General features: G+C 45.1%; 1 protein-coding gene across 1 annotated transcript in view; it reads left to right on the top strand.

Moving 5' to 3' along the window:
• The window catches only part of minar1 (membrane integral NOTCH2 associated receptor 1), a 32,107-nt gene extending 23,339 nt beyond the window's left edge, over positions 1–8,768 (top strand). The window contains exons 4-5 of the mRNA XM_056279237.1: positions 743–1,000; positions 8,571–8,768. Coding sequence (XP_056135212.1) covers positions 743–1,000; positions 8,571–8,768 — 456 coding nt within the window. The remainder of the gene's footprint in view (positions 1–742; positions 1,001–8,570) is intronic.
• Positions 8,769–23,236: the final 14,468 nt, after the last annotated feature.

The raw sequence follows: 23,236 nt of genomic DNA, 5'->3' as shown, positions 1-23,236 counted from the left end.
TTCTCTCATAAACGTTGTGTCCACATGAACTGACTCAACTTCCTGTGATCTCCTCACCTGGATCAGGGCGCATGCATCAAGACCTTCAGTCACATGCTGAGCCTGAATAGGACTTTTCAGGAGTAAATATTCACAAATGGAAAATTGAGGAAACACATTTCCACCACTGTTAATAATCCCATGATGTATAAAGTAGCCCTCTCTCTCACTGGCTCTCTCTCTCTCACTCTCTCTCTCTCACTCTCACTCACTATCTCACTCTATCTCTTTGTCTCTCTCTATATATATAGCTCTCACTGTCTCTCTCACTCTCTCTCTCTCACTCGCTATCACACTCTGTCTCACTCTCACTCACTATCTCACTCTATCTCTTTGTCTCTCTCTATATATATATATCTCACTCTCTATCACACTCTCTCACGCTCTCTGTCTCACTCTCTCTGTCTCTCTATTTCACCCTCACTCTCTCTCTGTCTCTCTATTTCACCCTCACTCTCTCTCTGTCTCTCTATTTCACCCTCACTCTCTCTCTGTCTCTCTATTTCACCCTCACTCTCTCTCTGTCTCTCTATTTCACCCTCACTCTCTCTCTGTCTCTCTATTTCACTCTCACTCTCTTTCTGTCTCTCTATTTCACCCTCACTCTCTCTCTGTCTCTCTATTTCACTCTCTCTCGCTCTCTGTCTCTCTTGGTTTCCTTCGGTCTGCTAACTTTAACCCATCTCTTTATCTCCAGGCAGAGCGAGAGCGTCAGTATGAGCTCCCCCAAAACCACCGGCCCACAAAGCCCCCCAAGGACCCCTGCCTGATTGAACAGGTGTTCTCGCCACATCCTTTCTCCTCTTCAGCCAAAGCCCACATGAAGGGCAGTCCGCTGTACACCGACCTGAGGCTCACCGGATTATCTGATGGCAAGCGCAGCCAGCCGTCCTGGACTAGCGAGGAATACAAACGCAACTCAGGGGAGAAGGGCAAGCAACTGACTGCCCTGGACCTACAGGTAATGGGATTCAAGTTTTGGCTCCGTCTCCCCTGTTGGATTCAGATGGAGATAACCGATCATTTGTTGTTAGCTAGTTAAAGTTACAACCCTTATTTCAAATGTAAACCAAAGGGTCACGCCGCTCCAGGAATACACAACACAGGCCTGGAAGCTGCTGTCACTCTTAAATAGACTGACAAGGACGAACACTAAACAACAACTAAATCTGAATTTCTAATCATTTTTGATTAAAGGTTAATCTAAATCAATAATGTTTGTGAACATTTGATTAAAACAGGCCCATATCCCCCCCCCCTACCTTTTTGTCCACAATTGCACTTGGCCAATTACCCCACCCTTCCGAGTCATCCCGGTCGCTATTATGATGGTATGAGAGGGACACAGAATGCTTATTTTCCATCTACTACTCGAACGCTTCAATTATGAATGAAAACATACTTGAATTTCATCTGGTCAAAGAAATCGCAGATTGGGCCTTTAATAAGAGGCTTCGTTGAGTTCAGGTGTGTGGACACATCTCCTTCTTTACTTCGATGTGTGGTTGTCACAGTCCTGATCATCAGGATTAACTGCTATGCAGGTTTTCTTTTGGTGTGGCGCGACACAACAGAAATGATCTGAGTCTGTGGCTTTGAAAAAGGCAAGGAGGTACACTGATGCCCACTTTATTGCTTTTTCTCCATGTACCTCAGTGTATCTCCTTGTCCAAACACATTAGGTTGGGTGAATTTGATGCTCCAAATTTTCTTAATCTAGATTAAAGGAAGATTATAAACCCAATTTGGCCGTAACGACTGATTCTCAAGCTCGTGGTAAGTCTGCACTGGTCTACACGGACTAGATCATGCCACCATGGACCAGTCGGCACATGTTATCTTGTCATGTTTAACGTTCAAATTCTTCCCCACCTGATCACTAGTCAGAGCTGTCATGTCAAACATGTTTGATTTTACCAATCAAATCTGAACAAGTCTTGACATGCTTGTGTAGTTTGAGCTGGTCAGCAACAGAATAACGTGAAGTGTGTTAGCCTCGAAGATTGGAAAGACTACAAAGCTGCAAATTTCAATTGCAAAGTATGTGGGCCCTTGTGTTTTCACAGTCTGATATGATTACAAAAGTTGTGTAGTCTGCCTGGACGGCATGGTGGTGCAGTGGGTAGCGCGGTCGCCTCACAGCAAGAAGGTCTTGGTTCGAGCCCCGGGGTAGTCCAACCTTGGGGGTCATCCCGGGTCGTCCTCTGTGTGGAGTTTATATGTTCTCCCTGTGTCTCCGTGGGTTTTCTCTGGGCGCTCTGGTTTCCCACGACAGTCCAAAGAGATGTAGGTCAGGTGAATTGGCCGTACTAAATTGTCCCTAGGTGTGAATATGTGTGTGTGTGTGGAAGCCCTGTGATGGCCTGGCGGCCTGTCCTGGGTGTCTCCCCGCCTGCCATCCAATGACTGCTGGGATAGGCTCCAGCATCCCCGCGACCCTGAGCAGGATAAGCATTTTGGATAACGTATGGATGGATGGATGTAGTCTGTCTGGGACTTAAGGCTCTATAGCTTCTACATAAGGTTTTGTGTTTCCTGCTACAGACTGCTACCCTGTTTGCGGCCTAGGGCTACAGTCACATTGGAGGTGTTTTCGGCAGTGACAGGTGCCTCTTTCTAAGTGTTTCTATGGCTTTGACGCGTTTCACTTTCTGCTTATTTGCCCGGGCTGACTCGCATTTTTGGAGAAATGCCCTGAGCACCCGAAGTTGAAAGATGTTCAGCTCTGAGCAGAGAAACACATTACATCACCACCGGTTATCTCTGCTGTTCAGTCAGAGGAGTAAAGGGACGGGCTTTCTGAAATGAAGTTTACACAAAAAGAAACACCAGACCGACCGCTGAGTCCATCAGCCGCTTGGTGGGCCAACTTTCCAAAAGAGCTAGAGCATGTGCTCTCTGCCACTCCACGTTTTACAGAAATAAACACATTGTGTAACAAGAATAAGGAAGGAATGATAAGTTGCATGGATAGAGTTGTGTCTCCAATTGACTTATCACTAACACTGGCACACAGGTGATTGACAGGTGATTCTTTGGCTGCCTAGCAACCGCATAGGGGTCAGCCCTATGTTCCCTCAGCCCTGCGGGTTAGCTATCAGTTAAGGTTAGGTTAAGTTGGGCATCTGGATAGCATAGTGGTCTATAACGTTGCCTACCAACATGGGGCTCGCCAGTTCAAATCCCTGTGTTACCTCCGGCTTGGCTGGGCGTCCCAATTGGCCGTGTCTGCGGGTGGGATGCCAGATGTGGGTATGTGTCCTGGTCGCTGCACTAGCGCCTTTTCTGGTCAGTCAAGGCACCTGTTCAGGGGGGAGGGGGTACTGGGGGGAATAGCGTGATCCTCTCACACGCTACATCCCCCTGGTGAAACTCCTCACTGTCAGGTGAAAAGAAGCGGCTGGTGACTCCACATGTATCGGAGGAGGCATGTGGTAGTCTGCAGCCCTCTCCGGTTTGGCAGAGGGGGTGGAGCAGCGACCGGGACGGCTCGGAAGAGTGGGGTATTTGGACAGGTACAACTGGGGAGGAAAGGGGAGAAAAATCCAAAAGAAAGGAAAAAAGGTTAGGTAAAGGTAAGTGTTGGGTTGGGGTTTGGTAGAGGTTGAGGTTACGTCAGGTTAAGGTAGTTTAGTTTAAGTTGAGGCAAGTTCAATGAAATAGGGTTGAGGGCACATAGACACGCTCCCAACAGCAAATGTCTCTTGCTGACAAAAAGTATGTACAATAGACCTTTTTCATGACAGCCATATTGACATGAAAATACCAGGTAAACACAAGTTTAATTAATGAAATTAAATAAGGTTCCATTCCATTCAGGGTAGCAGAGCCTTTCCTGTGAGCTAACATGCACAGTAGCAGCATCCAGACCCAGTTTGACCTGAATGGAATGGAACCTTTATTAGTATCATTGGTAACACCTGTGTTTACCTATTCATGTCAAACTGGCTGCTGTGGGGCAGCAGGGTGGCGCAGTGGTTAGCGCGGTCGACTCACAGCAAGAAGGTCTTATGTTCGAGCCTCAGGGTAGTCCAACCTTGGAGGTCGTCCTGCGTCATCCTCTGTGTGAAGTTTGCGCGTTCCCCCTGTGTCTGCGTGGGTTTCCTTTGCGGTCTCCAGTTTCCTCCCACAGTCCAAAGACATGTAGGTCAGGTGAATCAGCCATACTAAATTGTCCCTAGGTCTGAATGTGTCAGCCCTGTGATGGCCTGGTGGCCTGTACAGGGTGTGTCCCTGCCTGCTGCCCAATGACTGTTGGGATAGGCTCCAGCATCCCCGAAACCCTGAGAGCAGGATAAGCGGCCTGGATAATGGATGGATGGCTGCTGTGGAAAAGGTCAATTGGGTTGGGGTTGGGGAAAAAGCAGCATGACACCCCCCTCGAATCCAATGTGATCACAGCCTTGCTGACCAGTTTGTCTTTCTATGGGGCCTCTAACTGTTGCCAGCTGTTCAAAGTTGTTCAGTCAAAGCGGGTCAAAGACTGCTGCTTCAGTTATCTTTACTGGCTTCTGTCAATGACTGGATTGACAGCTATCTCTTATCAACTTCCAGTCTAGCAAAAAGGCTTTTAGGGAAATTAATCTTATGCTCTTCAGGAAAGAGCCACGCCAGATTTAGTGATACCAAACAGCCAGATTGAACTTCCTGTATAACTGTGCAAGAAAGTAGAAAACCTAATTACAAAATTGGATCTTGCCTTCGGTTTTCTCTGAGATAAGTCTTGTTAGGCTTAATTGCAAATCTTGTGAAAGATGTAAACAGGTGTTCAAATAAACGATTGGTTTGTTGTAGGTGATTCAATACTTTTCACTTAGCATGACACCGGAAAGCAATCTGCCAATCAAAGATAAAGGAAGAACCAAGAAGCTAACAAAGGGACAATGTGGAATTGTGCATCACTGCTGAAACATCCTCCTTTGCAATAAAATCCTAGGAATCCTCAGTACAGGGTATCACAGTGGAAACTATCTTTGTACAGGTACTTCATCTGTATTTGAGTGGCGGCTACTCCAGTATCCTCCTACTGTCCAGAAACAGAGATTAGGTGAACACGAGACTCTTAATTTTTGGGGTTTTCCATCATTGTTTATGTCATGACAACAAACTGCATTTGAGAAAAAAACTTCACTCAGACTGCCCCCTAGGTCTGTGCTGTCTAGAGGGGGTCAGCCCTATGTTCCCTTATGAGCTGAAGTTAAGGTTAGGTTAGGTTAGGTTAGGGTTAGGGTCAAGGTTAGGTTTGGATTAGGGTTAGGTCAAGGTTAGAGTTAAAGTTAGGGTCAGGGTTAGGGTCAAGGTTAGGTTAGGGTTTGGGTCAGGGTTAGGTTAGGGCTAGAGATAGAGTTAGGGTTAGGGTCAGATTAGGGTTAGAGTCTGGGTTAGGTTAGATATGGTTAGGTTAGGTTTAGGTTAGGGAACATATCCAAAGGAGTTGAATCAAGCGCAACTGGACTTGGTATATATCCGTGAAGACGTTTCGCCTCTCATCCAAGAGGCTCCCTCAGTTCGTGCTTTTCTGACTAGACCAAGCTAGTCTGACTGGCTGGTGATGAGACTCAGAATTTATCCTCTAGGAGTCGTTGTCAGAGCTATAGATATGCGTGGCACTTTGTGATCCGATGTTTACCAATGCCCGTCACTAACAGAGCCATAGATATGGTGGCTCTTTTGTGTACCGATGGCGACGGGCGTGGCTGGACATCGGAGCACAGGAGAGCCACGCATATCTATGGCTCTTACAACGACTCCTAGAGGATGAATTCTGAGTCTCATCAGCAGCCAGTCAGACTAGCTTGGTCTAGTCAGAAAGGCACGAACTGAGGAAGCCTCTTGGATGAGAGGCGAAACGTCTTCACGGATATATACCAAGTCCAGTTGCGCTTGATTCAACTCCTTTGGAGTTGAATCAAGTGCATGTTAACCATGACCTGGATGAATGAGAACATTCACAGACATTTTAGGGAACATAGGGCTCAGGGAACATAGACATGCACCCGTCTAGGGTTGTCTGAGTCTAATTGTTCAGTAGAATGTTGTATCTAACAAAGAAATTTAGATTTTCAACAATTGTTGAGAAAAAAATGTGTCTTTTATTTCACATCTGATAATTCTTTAGTATTTTATGGATTCTCTTGTCTTGCAGTTTGGATAATGGATGGGTGGATGATTCCCTTGTGTTCTCTGCCCATTTAAAAGACAAAACACCACTGATGCATTAAGCTTGTCTGTGGCTGTCTTTCATTGGGTTAGGATAACCATCTGAGGCTGGGTACACACTACAGGATAGGTGGCACAATGTTAGGCCTGATTTGCCACTTTTGAGAATCTAGGGGGAAGTCCCGATTTGAGACTGCTCATAGGTGATTATGGTAAATGGACTGCATTTATATGGTGCTTTCCTAGTCAACCGAGTACACAAAGTGCTTTACAGTGTGTGCCTCACATTTACCCATTCTCACACACATTCATACACTGATGGCGGAGGCTGCCATGCAAGGCACCAACCTGCTCATCAGGAGCAGTTAGGGATACATGGTCTTGCTCAAGGACACTTCGACACACTGTCTGGAGGAGCTGGGGATCAAACCAGCGACCTACCAATTACTAGACTACCTGCTCTACCTCCTGAGCCATGCCGTCCCCATTACCTTCAGGATTATCTCGCCAGATGATCCTGTTGTGTGAGGTATTTACACATTCAATCTTTAACCCCCCCCCCCTATCTGCTCACAAGCCAGCTGGTGCCACTCCAATAACATCAAACATTTTTGATATTTACGACTGTAAATCCTGTATTTTGAGGGGGACAGAAACCCACAACCACCAATGAGAGCAAAGTTTACTGAGAATGCCAAACAACAAATTAATCAGTTATTTTTACTGTTTGTTTAATTTTCAAAGTAGTTTTTTTCACTGCAAAACAACACACACTAAAGCCCAACAAGTTCATGTTGAATCACAAGAGTTCCTGCAAGTCTTTTTCTTGTTTTTAATGTCCGTTAGTACACAAAGTGTTGTGTTAGCACCAACTGTTGGTTCAAAACAAAACGGTTCTGAGAGTCAGGACTCTCAAACTCATTTCAGCCAATACAAGCGGCTGAAATGAGATTTCTCCATAGGGTGTCTGGGCTCAGCCTTAGAGATAGGGTGAGGAGCTTGGACATCCAGAGGAAGCTCGGAGTAGAACCTCTGCTCCTACCTGTCGAAAGGAGCCACTTGAGGTGGTTCGGGCATCTGATTAGGATGCCTCCTGTGCGCCTTCCTTTGGAGGTTTTCTGGGCGCTCCAACTGGGAGGAGAGCCCGCGGTAGACCCAGAACTTGCTGGAGGGATTACATGTCCAACCTGGCCGGGAAATGCCTTGGGATCTCCCAGGAGGAGCTGGAGGGTGTTGCAGGGGAGAGGGGCATCTGGAGTGCCCTATTTAGCTTGCTGCCACCCCGACCCAACCTCAAGAAGCGGCTGATGATGACATGAGATGAGATGAGTCCTCACTCTGATTGATGGCTGGTATAACTGTTTAGTGTGTGATGCCCCGTCTTGGCCTAACTGACTGACGTGTATGTGGTCTGACGACTGACATACAAAAATTCTGTGAAATCTGTGCGCAATCTGCCACAGTCCCAATATCGGTTAGGATTTGAAGACTTCTTGACTAATCTGTATAGAAGGACGGTAAGCCAGTAGGCTGGGGTGCAGCCTACATGTACATGTATTCACTAGGAAGTCACACATGTCACTTCCAGTCTGTAGCCTTTACACTGAACTAATGCTCATTAACATTTGTATAGTGTGTATGTGGAAAAGCTAAACACCCCCCCCCTTCTCTCTCCTACACTCTCCCCGTCTGTGTCTTTGTGTGTGGCTGTTTTGTGTACTTTGTCTCTCTGTTTTGATACCCAGAGGCACCCAAAGCTATCAAATAAGACTCTGTTGATTTATGTCATCAGACAAAACCCTGGAGGTTTTCTACTGTCAGTGTTCCACCGAACATCAACATGAGACGAGGGAATCCTCTAGAGTTTCCAACACAGCGGCAGCAGGGGGGATCTCTATAAGCATGCTGACTCAGTTTCTGATAGTGCTGGGCCATATGGAAAATATAACTTACATAATAATCATAGGAGATTTTACACGATATCGATATATATTTCTTGATATATGCTTACATGTGCAAAAAATTACATATTTAAGAATCGAACTGAAGTTCATCACATTAAGCCATTTGATGAGGTGTAATATAAAACTAAAACTGTTTTTCAAATAAGTCCCTTAAGATATTTCAGATCTCATTTTGTGAGAAATTTTAGGAAAGACATTCTCATTTGCATGTTCTCCGTGTCTGCGTAGGTTTCCCCCCGGGTGCAGAGTGTAATTTCCCTACGGGTATCAATAAAGTATCTAAAAAGAAAAAGTAATCTGGATTGATTATAGTTACTTTTTTGTAATCTGATTACATAATCCTGGTTACATGTAATCAGTTACTACCCAACTCTGGCCTTTACTGAAACCCTATTTCTGTTCCCTCAGACCCAGGAATCCCTGAATCCCAACAACCTGGAGTACTGGATGGAGGACATCTACACACCAGGCTATGATTCACTGCTTAAGAGGAAAGAGGCGGAGTTCCGCAGGGCCAAAGTGTGTAAGATCGGTGCACTGATAGCAGCTGCAACCTGCACTGTGATCCTAGTTATTGTTGTTCCAATATGCACCATGAAATCATGAATGTGTTCAAGGATGGAGATCCCTTCCAAAATTAAAGAGTTTTTTGGGGGAGAACTACTCTCACAACTTTTCTTTCCATCGCTGGCCTGGAGAAGTGGACGGGCTTTTTAGAAAAGACCCAGCATGCCCTTTGTAAGGTGGAGAAATGTCGACAATTATAAAGTGTTGAGGACTCGACCTACATCAGCTGACAGTATTTTTAAGTGGTCTTGATTGTAAGCCGTCAATATTAGCAGGTACAGTGCAATAGAATTGGACTGAGCAAGTACATACTCTATACAGTATATCCCTTGATTTAACAAGTCTAGTCTATTGTGTTATCATAAACTGTGCTGGGCAATTCAGAGCCCATTGGTTTGATTTTTCTGTATTAATTCTAGCAGGTAATCACTAAAACAAATGATCTAAAACTGGATTTGTTTTTGTAGCCACTGTATGATATTTTTTATTTTTTAGTATATTTACTGTGTAATGTATTTTGATGAAAGTTATTTTTGATGAATTATCTGGTTGAATGTAAGCTAACTGAGACTTGATCTTTATCAACAACAGCAAGAGTTTAAATCAGTGCCATTTTTTTTCCTAAATAGAAATGTCTTAACGATAGCCAAGTTGGAATATATGAACTGCAAAAACAGCGTGACTCCACAGCCAACCTGAATGTGTTGACAACGTTAGCCTATTCTGTCCGAATGGAAAACAATAATTGTAACTTGGCAAACTGACTTTAATGTTGCTGTCCTCTCCTTTTGGTATTTATAGCCAGCCGAGAGCAAAAACCTGGTCGCTTTTCCTGAAGTAGGGGTGTTTTGTTCTTCCTTCAGACCGGTAAACATGGATTTGTCGCAGGCAGCGGTGTGTAATAGTGCAGCTTACGTGGGAGTGTTGTAATGGACTCAGCAGCATTGACTGGACAAACCTCCTGGGCCAACACAAACTAGACGCGCAACCCCTGCTCCCTTTGCCATCCGCACAACCCGTCCAAGTCATGACTGCAGTCTCCTCGAAGGCCTTACAGGACTGCAGCAGCCAAACCCTGCTGATATTCCAGGTCCGCCTCCCTGCGGTCCTTCCCACAGCTTACCTTACCGTCCCCCTCTCTGCCTTGATGTTTGCGTTAACGACGGCCAGCAGAATTGTACGGTTCAGACGTAATGAATTATTCAGCTCCTTTGTTGAGTTATTCCGCTCCGCTGGCTGGTATCTCCTCAAATTCTTGTCATTGATATAAATGAGGTCTTTCTTTTTTAAAGAGGGTTCACTCTGATGTAAGAAGAAATAACCCCGGCTGGATAACTGTGCCTCTGCAAATATCCGGGGAATGTGAATATGAGGTTCATGCTGGGACACAGGCCAGTCTAACAACCTGGCTCACTTGCACCTCCTCCCAATATTTGCGGAGGCGCAGTTATCTCAGCTGGGTCATTTCTTTTTACATCAGAGGGATGAGAGTGTTATTTACAGAGCCCAGCAGTGGTCAAATGATTTATTTATTTTCAGTTTTAACAGCAGTTTTTACTTAATTGGGGGCACGAGATTGCCATTTCATGCAAACAAGATAGAATTCACTAGCTTGTTTTGGGTAAATTGTGCACGATTTTAATATTTTGTGAGTGCAAAATGCCATTTCATATGCACATAATATCATTTTCTGCCATCATTATAGGGCTCTGTGATTAGCCACGCAATACCGCTTCTACATGATGGTTTATGCTTCTCATATAATCATGTTTATCAGTGTCGAGTTATTATCTTGGATGCAGCTGCAGCACACGAACCTGAACCACAGCTAGTCTCGTGCTTGAGACCATGAATTGGCAAATCATGGACACGACGTCCTTATTTTAAAGGTAGCAGAGGTAGACAACAATATGACAAATTAAGAACCATGTGGGCACGGTTTGTGATTTCGGGAAGCACAATTTTGAATAATTCACTGGCACGGTTCATTAAAATGTGCGCTTGAATTGTGTTTTACTTCCATTTCTGATCTTTGGCCACTCCTGGGCTCATGCTTGTTCACCGTCGCTTTAAAAAGGAGGACTTGTTCAGGATGGGCAGCACGGTGCCACAGTGGTTAGCGCGGTCGCCTCACAGCAAGAAGGTCCTGGGTTCGAACCCCGGGGTAGTCCCACCTTGGGGGGTCGTCTCGGGTCGTCCTCTGTGTGGAGGTTTACATCTTCTCCCCGTGTCTGCGTGGGTTTCCAGCGGGTGCTCCGGTTTCCTCCCATAGTCCAAAGACATGTAGGTCAGGTGAATCGGCCATTTTAAATTGTCCCTAGGTATGAATGTGTGTGTGTGTGGGCCCTGTGTGATGGCCTGGCGGCCTGTCCAGGGTGTCTCCCTGCCTGCTGCCCGGTGACTGCTGGGATAGGCTCCAGCATCCCCGCGACCCTGACAGCAGGATAAGCGGTTCAGATAATGCATGGATGGACTTGTTCAGGATTCTAGTACATGCACCCCTCTTAAGCAGCTTCTACTCAACAGGTATGGGGCTTATGTGTTAAATCCAAATCGTAAGCGTCTCCTTGATTAGGAAAACTGCTGACGCTCTTGTAACCAGCCTGAAAATTACAATGTCTAATGTGATGGTTTATCTACTTTAAACAAACCGGTCCAGTGGCGTTAACTTCATTGCAGCAATTGTAAGCCACGGCACAGTGTGGTAGTCTGTAAATAACGTCAGGTTCGAGGCACAGTCTGTGAGCAGGTATTCACTGGAATATTACTATAATAAAAGTTTACTGGTCTTAATGTTATTGGATGTGGGTCGTTGCATTTATCGTACAAATCACCCTTGTATTTGCTCGGCTTGACTTCATCATTGGCAAAATCTGTTTTAATCTTCAACGGTTTGCATCCCAAGCAGATTAGTTTGGATCACTCCAAGTCGAATCAGGAACACCTTGTCGTTTCATTTCATGCATTTGTGTACACACAAAGACAAAAACGCGCATCTAAAAACGACATGAACTACAAGAACACATAAATCCAAACTAACACATATATCCAAACTAACACATATATCCAAACTAACACATATATCCAAACTAACACATATATCCAAACTAAAAAAAATAAAATAAAAAAATCACTCTCCAAGAGAACGAACCCCAGACAGCATCCGGATGTGGGCCACTTCAGGCAATGATGCGGCACTGACGGCCTTCTTCTGGCCCTGACAAAATGGATGTGAGCCTGAAGTGGCCTACATGTATAATACCAAATATGGCCTAAATATGCCAAATCAAATGTGGGCCTTTTTTGGCAAAGATGCGGGGCTCTGGGCAGCATGTGATCTGGATGTGACCCTGAAGTGGCCCGTGTGGTAAATGGTGAATATGGCCCAAACATCACAGAACAAATACGGGCCACCTTTGGCAAATATTTGGCACATGCGGCATTGCTATGGCTTGGTTCTGGCCCAGATCTGGCAAAGAGGCGCAGACCACCAAAATGCCATCATTCCACATGGTATGTGGGCCGGATGAGAGTGTTGGTTTGGGACGGGTCCGGGCCACAGCAATTTTGCTATCTGGGAAGGCCAGCCAGGGTGACTGTCAGAACTGGCGGTCTACATGGGCTAGCAGTTAGCTTAGCCTGTCCCGCTTCCATGTCCTGTCAGACCGCCCTTGGTGTTTCCTCTTTGGTTGCGCAGCTCTGGGCAGGGCCGTGGTCCCTGGGCCCAGCGGATGCAGCAGACCAGGCTCTGCCAGCCGATCCCAGCCAGACACCCTCGACACACCTCCCCGCACTCCACACGACACCAAAAACACAGCCAACGCCAAGCGAGGCCGCCGCCAATATAGGCAGATTTGCAAGATAAAGGAGTGGATGAAATCATGTGGCTTGTAAGGTTGTCTTTCATTACGCGTGCATGAAAAGAGGTGCGAAAAGGGGAGTTTTAAACTTTCTGTCGAGTTAAAGTATCTAAGTAGGCTGGATGTCAGGTTAAATGGGCCAGTCAATTCTAGTACTAATTGGTGTGACAGCTGCCGAATGTCGCTGGCAGTCTAAATATTGACAACCTAAAGTGGGACACAGAAATGCAGAGAGACTGGGACAGCTGTCGATGGGAGCTGGACTCCAGAGAGGAACAAGGTTTCCACAAACTTGTCCGTTCAGTTACACGCTGCAATGCCATATGAAATACAGCCATATGAAAATAAGCTTCAGTGCCCAGTGATGACTTCAGATTGGTTTGGGTTGGAAATTGCGATCGTCTTGTCTGCATTTTAGTTTGATTGACACTCGGACACCCGCCAAAAGGAAACCACCAGGAAACCAATCTGGATATACATGGAAATTGTGTTTTCAGCCCTTTTCTATTTTTTTTCCTCTGACATTTTATTGTCGATTGCCATCACAAAATTCAACCTCGGTCGGCGTGGCTCTCTGTTGCCCAGAAAAGCACAGCAGCTGCTGGAAGGGAGAGGGAGGCCAGACAGGAACAGCCTGGAATCTGCAGGAGGCGGTCACTGGTGAACACGTCGGTGTTGCTGGCTCTCCTGAGGTACCACAGCCCATTAAGCTTGTGGATGACATGTACAGTTATTTGATAGTTAACGTCTTTAATGAAGCCAGACGTTGTCTACTTTGGTTTTTCAGTATCGGGTGTCAACGTAGACCAGGTAATAAGATGCACATTTGGGCAAGAATAACTAACTCTTCAGTTCACTGACACAGTTATTCCATGGGGACTCCTCCACCATCAGTCAGCAGCCTTTCTCTACCAAAGACATCGGGACGAAGAGGAGGGCCCATAACTGTGGTTACTGCATAGTCTGAGCTGGGATTTTTTGTAGACTGTCCATTACGTGTATGAAGCCTCTTTTTAACAACTCCGAGCCATGTGTTATTCCAGGAGAGGTGTCATTTGTTCCAAAATGTGTCCATGCCCGGATGGTCAAATAACACTTGTGGCAGTGTTTGGGCCATGTCACCAATCGTACCCAGATAGCAAAATTGCTGTGGCCCGGGCCCGTCCCACACCCGACACTTCATCCAACCCACATACCAGGTGGAATGATGACATTTCGGCAATCCGCTCCTGTTTGCCAGATCTGGGCCAGAACCAAGCCACAGCAATGGCGCATGTGCCACATATTTGCCAAAGGTGGCCCATATTTGCTTTGTGGTATTTGGGCCGTATTCACCATTTACCACACGGGCCACTTCAGGGTCACATCAAGATCACATGCTGCCCAGAGCACCGCATGTTTGCCAAAAAAGGCCCACATTTGATTTGAGATATTTAGACCATATTTGCTATTATACATGTGGGCCACTTCAGGCTCACATCCATTTTGTCAGGGCCAGAAGAAGACCATCAGTGTCGCATCATTGTCTGAAGTGGCCCACATCCAGATGCTGTCTGGCTAGCGATGGGTAGACAGATAGTTTTCAAAATGTTGCTTTTGGCATCTCTCATCATATGGTCACCTGCCAGCAGAGCTGTCTTTGGTTTGATGTCTTGTCTAGCTTGGTTAACTCCTTTTTCAAATATCCGGTGCATGTTCTGCTGCGATGCGGTCTTAGCTTTAGCAACTACTGATCTGTTGTTTACCTCTGGTGCCGCCGATAGACGCTCCTCATGGGCTCAGCTGTATCACGGGCCATCGCTGCACACCAGGTCTTTGGTCTTGCTCCCTGGTTTAGTCAATAGCACATATCCAGATCCGATGTGGTGGCGGTCTCAAGCGGGTTCGGGCCGTACCAGGGGGAAGAGTGTCTGCATAGTCATCGGCACAGGGCTCATTATGTCCGAAAGCCGCTTTGCAACGCGTTTCATGTCCCTGGTGTTGATCGTTACAATCCAAAAACACCTCAAGTACTTTCCATTATGTCATGTTATATGTTACTGCCATGACCCAGAAGAGACATTTGAAATAATCTTGACCCTTCCAGTTCTTGCCATTTAAATATTGATACAAGGAGGGAGAGACAGTTGTAGACCTGGTGAAGCAAATGCTGCAGATGGATGCCAGCTTGAGAATAACACCCCATGACATTCTGCAGCATCCGTTCATCACCACGGACTACTCTGAGGATGACGTCTTTTACAATTTCATGTAAGTGTGCATTACACAGCTCTGTCTGTGGACCCATATGGGTGGATAGAGTTGGTTGTTCATGCTGTGAATATAATGTATATTATTTATGAATGCAATGTGATGTGCCCCTGGGCACTCTGTGGGGAGTACTGCGGGAGAATTGGGTACTGGGGCAGTTGCTACAAGCCATCTGGTCCTTGTATAAACAAAGTAAAAGCTTTGTCCGCATTCTCGGCACAAAGTCAAACACGTTTTCGGTGGGCATAAGACTCCGCCAAGGTTGTCCCTTGTCTCCGATTCTGTTTGTGATATTCAAGGAAGATCTCAAGGTGCAGCCAAGGTGAGGAGTGTGTCCATTTTGGGAACCTCAGAATTACACCTCTGCTCTTCACAAATGATGTGGTTTGGTTGGCTTTGTCAGAACGCGACCTCCACTGTGCACTGGGGCAGTTTGCAGCTCAGTGTGAAATGGCCGGGATGAAAGTCAGTACCTCCAAGTCTGAGGCCATGGTTATCTACTGGAAAATGGTGGATTCTTTCCTCCGGGTTGGGGATGAGTTGTGGCCTCAAATGAAGGAGTTCAAATATCTCGGGGTCTTGTGCATGAATGAGGGTAGGGTGGAGCGGGAGATTGACAGGCGGATTGGTGCAGCATCAGCAGTAATGTGGACGTTGTACCGGACCATTGTGGTGAAGAGGGAGCTGAGCCGGAAGGCAAAGCTCTCAATTTACCAGTCAATCTTCGTTCCAACCCTCACCTATGGTCATGAGCTTTAGGTAGTGACTGAAAGCGTGAGATCGCGGATACAAGCGGATGAAATGAGTTTCCTCTGTAGGGTGTCTGGGCTCAGCCTTAGAGGTGGGGTGAGGAGCTTAGACATCTGGAGGGAGCTCGGAGTAGAGCCGCTGCTCCTTCGTGTCAAAAGTGGCCAGTTGAGATAGTTCGGGCATCTGATCTGGGCGCCTTCCTTTGGAGGTTTCCCAGGCACATCCAACTGGGAGGAGAGCCCGGGGTAGACCCAGAACTTGCCGGAGGGACTACATGTCCAATCTGGCGTGGGAACACCTTGGGATCCCCCAGGAGATGCTGGGGAGGGCGTTGCTGGGGAGAGGCAGGTCTCGAGTGACCCTACTTGGCTTGCTGCCACCGCGACCCAACCCCAGAGAAGCAGCTGATGATGAGATGAGAGATGAGATGTGTTGGTTGTTCATTTAGCAATTGTCTTTCTGTATGAAGTCCGTTAGTCGAAAGCTGAGTCTGTCTTTCAGTACCCCCAACAGACATCCCTGTACCAGCCAAGCTCCCTTTAAACAAAAGAGGCTTTGCATTAAGACTACAGACAGTGGTGTTGGTGTGTTTTATGGTATCATATCTTTACTCACCTACTTAAATTTCTTTGATTTCCTCTTCAGCGTGGACAGAAGTTCTACCACAGCGGAGAGCTCTATGGATGGCAATACAGATGACAGAGACTGATATGATCCCTGTGCAACTAGTGGTAGATGGAAGAAACTGCACATTATAGACAAGTATACAACTTTTCCGTGTGTCTCGGTAAAATGGATCAAATAAACTTGCAGTAATGTCAGACAATCAGTGTACAGCAGTAGGACACGTATTATAGTGTATTAACAGTAGAATGATGAGAGTTTTGTTCTTTACAGGGTTTCATCTAAGACCTCCTCCTGCCAGGGAAAGGACTCCTTCAAGCAGAAAGAGGAGGAGAACAAAGAAGAAACATCCTCCCCTGATCTGAATGAACAGGAGGCCAAGGCAGGGCCACCCTCCCCTGATCAAGATGGGAGGGAGGCCAATAGAGGAACCGAGCATAAGGTCAAAGGCAAGAAGGGCTGTCTCCGACGCCTCCTTGGGAAGCTGATGAAGATCTTTTGCCACTGATGTTCCCCGTTTGACAAACAATCTTATGCCCCAAAGAATAAGAAGGCAATGTCTTGTGAAGCCGCTGAAAAACTATCGCAAAAAAAAAAGCAAACAAGTACCGAGATTATGAGTGCATGTCAGAAAACAAAGTGGCATCTTCTCATACAAAACATGGCCTCCCATTAAGACCTGTCTTCACTGCCTCCAAAAGCTGAGCTCATTATCACGCTCAGTCGTGGGAAGAAGCCCACCAACAAGATCCCTGCCACACTTCTCCACAGAGACGTCAGGCGTCTGGTTGTCCTGCTTCCAGTCGAGGAGCCACAAAGAGTAGACTCGGCAGTCTCGGGGAAATAGTGACGCGACCTCCCTGTGTTCAATAACCAGGAGCTCAAGTGGGAGGTGTGCTGCCAGATCCTAAATGAATGGCGGCTTTTATTTTGACACGGAAGGAAATTGAGTTTGGCGGTTGTCGTTCATAGGCCACGAAGGAGAACAAACAAAAAAAAATCATTCACGAAGAAGAAGGGAGTTTTTTTTTATTTTGAGAAATATTTTCTTAACATTTCAATTTGACAGAAAGTAGAACAGAAAGAAGACCAGGGTAATTAGTTCCATGCCAGAAATGGTTTTTAAATGTGGCAGAGTTTGGAGATGTATGCTTAGATCTGTTTGTTTAAATGTTATATAGGATGGGAACTTCTTCAAAAATTTTCACTTTATGAATATAGAATTTGGCTAAAATAATGAGCAAGTTAATGACGTATCGTTCATTGCTGGAGAAACTAGGATTGTTGAATATCAATAATAAATCATGGTTTTTGAGTGAAATGTCCTTATCAAAATATGTTTTAAGACTGGAAATCCACCCAAAATCAGCCCAAATCTGCCCAAAATATTGTTACATGTAAACCTTGAATAAAAACATTTTCTGGAGTTTCCACCATATACTTACAAAAAGAGCATTTATTTTCTATATTAGGACTAAATTTACAAATAATGGAATTGACAGGGTAATGTCTATGTATGACTTTAGACAAAAATTCTTTGATTTTGTTAAGTAACACATTTCAATTTGACAAAAAGTAGAACAGAAAGAAGACAGGGTAATTAGTTCCATGCCAGAAATGGTTTTTAAATGTGGCAGAGTTTGAAGATGTATGCTTAGATCTGTTTGTTTAAATGTTATATAGGATGGGAACTTCTTCAAAAATTTTCCTTTTATGAATATAGAATTTGGCTAAAATAATGAGCAAGTTAATGACATATTGTTCATTGCTGGAGAAATTAGGATTGTTGAATATCATTAATAAATCATGGTTTTTGAGTGAAATGTCCTTATCAAAATATGTTTTAAGACTGGAAATCCACCCAAAATCAGCCCACATCTGCCCAAAATATTGTTACATGTAAACCTTGAATAAAAAACATTTTCTGGAGTTTCCACCATATAATTACAAAAAGAGCATTTATTTTCTATATTAGGACTAAATTTACAAATAATGGAATTGACAGGGTAATGTCTATGTATGACTTTAAACAAAAATTCCTTGATTTTGTTAGGTAACACATATTTGTAGGGGAGAGTAAATACGGTGTTCCATGCTCTGCCATCAAGAGCTTGGTCTGTCCAATTATATTTATCAGCTATTATTGTTCTCGGAGCAAATTAGACTCTGATGAAGCTGCTATTGAATTTTTTTTGTCAAAGATGGAAATTCTGTCAACAGTAATGTTGTGATTGGTTAAAGTAACAGTGTCATGTATGTTGGAGTTGCAACGTGATAAGCTCATAATGCCAGTTGACAGTTCATTGATAACAGTACTATACTCCTTTTGGGAGACAGGAACACTATATTTCTCTATAAAATCCTCATGAATAAAGAAGCCCTTCACACTTAAATAGCTGTTTTACAAATATAATGATAATAATAATAATAAATTAAAATTATATAGCACTTTTCTAACACTCAAAGTCGCTTTCCAATTAACGGGGTGAAACAAGACAACAGATAAACACACGACGCCAGCAGGACGTTATTGTTAAACCAATTTTCAAACAACAATGATTTGTTTCTCTACGTGACGTTGACATTGTTCCATTAAAAAAACATTTGTGAGGAGAATAGTTGTGTTTCTATAGAAGGGACCAACACAGAAGAGCTTGCTTGTGAAAGTTGGAGAGTTTGACAGGAAGTTTACCAACAGCGTATGGGCACATTAATAAAAAATGTAAGACCACCTACTTTTTTAAACAGAAAGTTTGGGAGGATACTCCACATGCTATCTGGGGCTTTTAGAAATCTTCTGATCCACTTCATTTTGATAATATGGTTAAAGGATGAAAAGTCCAACACATTAAGACCACCCTCTGTTAGAGACATAGACATAACCTCCTTTTTAACCCTGTGTGGCTTATTTTTCCAAACAAAGTTAAAAAGAGGCCTGTCTAAACAAGAGGTTCTGTGTTTGGTGATCTCAAGGGAGGAGAAGACATAAGAGGCTCTTGGAAGGCCTTCTGCCTTGCTCAGTAGTACTCTGCCATAGAGACATGAATCTCGGGCTAACCAAGAACTGAATTTCACTTTTAATAGAATGAATTACTGGCTCCAAATTATTGTTCATCACATTTTTATCATCCTTAGTGATTAAAATTCCCAAATATTTTACTGTATCTTTTACTGGGATACAGCATATCCCTGTGTCTGCAATGTCTTTTAAAGCAAGTGCTTCACACTTGTTTCAATTAAGATTTAAACCAGATCAGAAAAGTTTTTGATGCAAGATAAGGCTTGGGAGACTTCAGTTTTACTTTCTAAAGATAAAGCAGTGTCATCAGCTAGTTGTGATATTTTTATTTCCCTACCATAAATATTAATACCTTTAAAGGGATGTTGAGTTATTAATAAAATGAGAATTTGGCCTACCAGTAAAAAAAAGGTAAGCAGAGATGGGACAGCCCTGACGAATTCCTGTCTGTATGTCAAATCTAGGTGATGTGCCATAAGGGAGTTTGACGGAGCTGTTGTTACCGCCGTATAAGGTTTTGATCGCCTCAATAAAAAAAAAGTCGCCAAATTTGAAAAAAATTTAGCGTATCAAAAATAAATTTGTGGGACAGCGTATCAAATGCTTTTTGAAAATCCAAAAATAAAATTAACGGACTGCCATCAAGTAAATCTTTATAATTAACGAAGTCAATAATTAGACGAATATTATTAGAGATATGACGGCCACTTATGAATCCACATTGGGATTCATGAATTATTTCATCTAGGCCAGCCTTTAGATGCTTTGCTAATATACGTAGAGGCAATCATTTTATAATCATTGCTAAGGAGCGTAATTGGTCTCCAGGTGGAATTGGAGTAGTGGGGATTTGCCTTGAGCCGGATGAAGCATACGATTAAGGTGAGCCCAATCGCTGACACACATTTCCCGTTGCTGGGCGGATACGTTCCAACTCGTCACACAACTACCGATGAACAACTATTGAGCTTTATTCAAGATCAGAATCAGTTACTTCTGCAGCCTTGATGAAAACCGCGTCAGTAGTGGTACTTGATAGTCCATGTGAGCGTAACACATCTAGCTGGTCCTTTAACTCCTCCCCTGTTATGAGAACAAGAGTTTGACTGTGAGTGTCCTGCTCCAAAATGAATGAAGTAGACGCAGACCTTAAACACCACCATTTAGACCAGCAACACAAAGCAGGGGGGGGGGGTTCAAAGGTTTCACAATAACGTGTTTAGTTTCCACCATTTGGGAATCATGCTGGCTGTAGAGAGCGCTCAAAGTGAAACTCGTGTAAAGTTTTGTTGCCAGTCCATCTACTTCATTCATTTTGGAGCAGCACATTCCTGGTGAAGCGCTCGTGCTCACGGCACAGACGGGGTTAATGGACCAACTGGGTGGATGTCCACTTTCTGGGTAAGGATCCCAACTACCATGCTTTTCTAGCCTATTTGTGTTGACAGGACAGTAAAGACTGGACAGGAGAGGAGTAGGAGGGTGGGAGATATGAGGAGTAGGCTTGAGAAATGACCTCAGGCCAGACCCAAACCTGGGACCACATGAGCACTAGACCCATGTGTGGGGTGTGGGATGCTAATGCTTTCTGGGTAAGGATCCCAACTACCATGCTTTTCTAGCCTATTTGTATTGACAGGACAGTAAAGACTGGACAGGAGATGAGTAGGAGGGTGGGAGATATGAGGAGTAGGCTTGAGAAATGACCTCAGGCCAGACCCAAACCTGGGTCCACATGAGCACTAGACCCATGTGTGGGGTGTGGAATGCTAATGCTACTGCTGCACTTACCCACCACTATCAATGACAGATCATTTTCACTTACCCCAGTAGGTGTCCTTAAGAAAGGGTACTTCTTCACCGTGTCCTCCACAGTCATGCCGTCTGCAATCTCCTTTTGCCACCATGCAAAGGTTTGCTGCATACGATCTCGTACAAGCAGGACATCCGGTTGCCTCTTCTGGTACTGGCTATGCAAGACCGTAACGTCAGCCTCCGTGGAGGATGGGTCTTTAGCAAATACCCTTGGCTCCTTATTGAAATTGAGAGAAAGGGGGAGAGAGAGAGAGAGAGAACGCTCACAGACACACATCTAAAGCAAAACCAATGCTAAGTTGTGTGTAATCTCATTTGTAGTACGGACCACATTTCTCCAACTGATCTCGCAGATCCCCCAGGTTGCTTTGACTTATCGTGGCCAAACTTCTCCTCGATACGTCTCGCTTCATCATCGTCAACCAAGGGTGCACGCTCCATTTTGAATGTACGCCTCAGAGACATGTGCCATGTGTGCTAGTCGAGACAGAATATAGCCCTGTGTTCGCACAAACAACGTTTTGCCACTGGCCTACTGACCATGTGTCTGGAAAGGACACTGATTACTGGTCAGCATGCTTTCACTTATCATGCATGTGACATCGGGCACTTGTGATATTTGTAGTGTTAAAGGTAGCGTATGTCATTATATGCAGAATCCCTTGCACAACCACTCCCCTCGAGATCCTCGAGGAAAGGATGTTTTACAGTCAACGTCTCGACAGCTTGCACATATCCCTGATTTGTAGGATACCTACGACACAAAAGAAGGGGAAAATACCAGGACGTGGAATCAGGTGAACTCAAAGATTTGAACAGATGGAGAGGTTGTGGCCTCGCCTTAGCTCCACTGCTGCAAGTCTAGGCAGCCTCCATCCACAAGTATGAACACTCACACACCCCTATAGGGACAATGTAGTATGGCCGACCCACCTGACCTACATGACTTTGGGAGGAAACCGGAGCAAACCCACACAGACACGGGCAGAAGATGCAAACTCCACACAGAGGACGACCCGGGACGACTCCCAAGATTGGACCACCCCGGGGGCTCGAACCCAGGACCTTCTTGCTGTGAGGCGACCGCGCTGACCTGTGCGCCACCTGGCCGCCTAATCCAATATTATTATTATTATTACCATGACATAGACTAAGACACCCCTGACCTCCAGTATGTAGTTATGGTCTCCGCTGTGAAGGAGGGTCGTGTCCAGATGAGGTCACGTGTGCAGGCGCGAACCGAAGCCGGCGGTCCAAAAGCTCCTCCCTTGGGTTTTCACACGAGCGGGCCCGGACCCGGTAGCGTAATGAGAAATCCAAACTGCTTGTCCTCAATAAACCCGTCACGCTTAATGAAATCTTACAAGTCCCTGCCCAGCCGCTGCCCGGGAACTTTACAACCACACACACACACACACACACACACACACACACACACACACACACACACACACACACACACAATAACTCCATGGCTACAGCAAACATTCATCATCAGCCTCCCTGACTTGCAGCTGTGTGCTGGGGGTGTGACCCCACCTGTGACCCCTCGGACATGGATGGGTTGGTCCCCTGAGAGGCTGTATGGTCCGTCCGACAGGATATGAAACGGGGACTCCTCAGTGGCGTACCACCACATTATTCCCCCCCCCCTCCCTCCGCCTCTGTCCCACTCCCTTTGTTGCCTCTCTGCCTCCCTCCCTAGTCGTCTCCGCGGGGCCTTGTCGGAGCGCCTCGTCGCCTCCTGCCCATTGCCCCCCGTCTCTGCTCCCACGCTGACGGCAAAAGGAACGTTTGGAAAACAAAAATGAACCAAGAAGAAGAAGAAGAGCGACCGTGTGACATGCGGGACAGGAAGTTGGGGGGAAACTGAGGCGTGGTCGCTGCGTGCCATGATGAGTAATCTATCATACGCACATTTAGACACGTCACCGTGCTGTTACGGGGCGTCCGCCAGCACGCCAGCACATGGCCGTTTCTATTTCTACACCCACTTGGACCATACCAGATTTATTGGTAGAATAACAGTTTAAACATGTTTATTATTTTTATTGTATTATTGTGTATTCATTATTTTATGTATCATTTTTTTATTTTTATTTATTATTATTTAATTATTTTGTTTAAAGTTATTTTATTGTACTAAATTGCCCCTAGGTGTGAATGTGTGTGTGTGTGTGTGTGTGTGT

Source organism: Lampris incognitus, chromosome 4, assembly GCF_029633865.1.
Source record: "Lampris incognitus isolate fLamInc1 chromosome 4, fLamInc1.hap2, whole genome shotgun sequence".
Classification (NCBI taxonomy): domain Eukaryota; kingdom Metazoa; phylum Chordata; class Actinopteri; order Lampriformes; family Lampridae; genus Lampris; species Lampris incognitus.
This window is presented reverse-complemented; position numbering and strand designations above follow the sequence as displayed.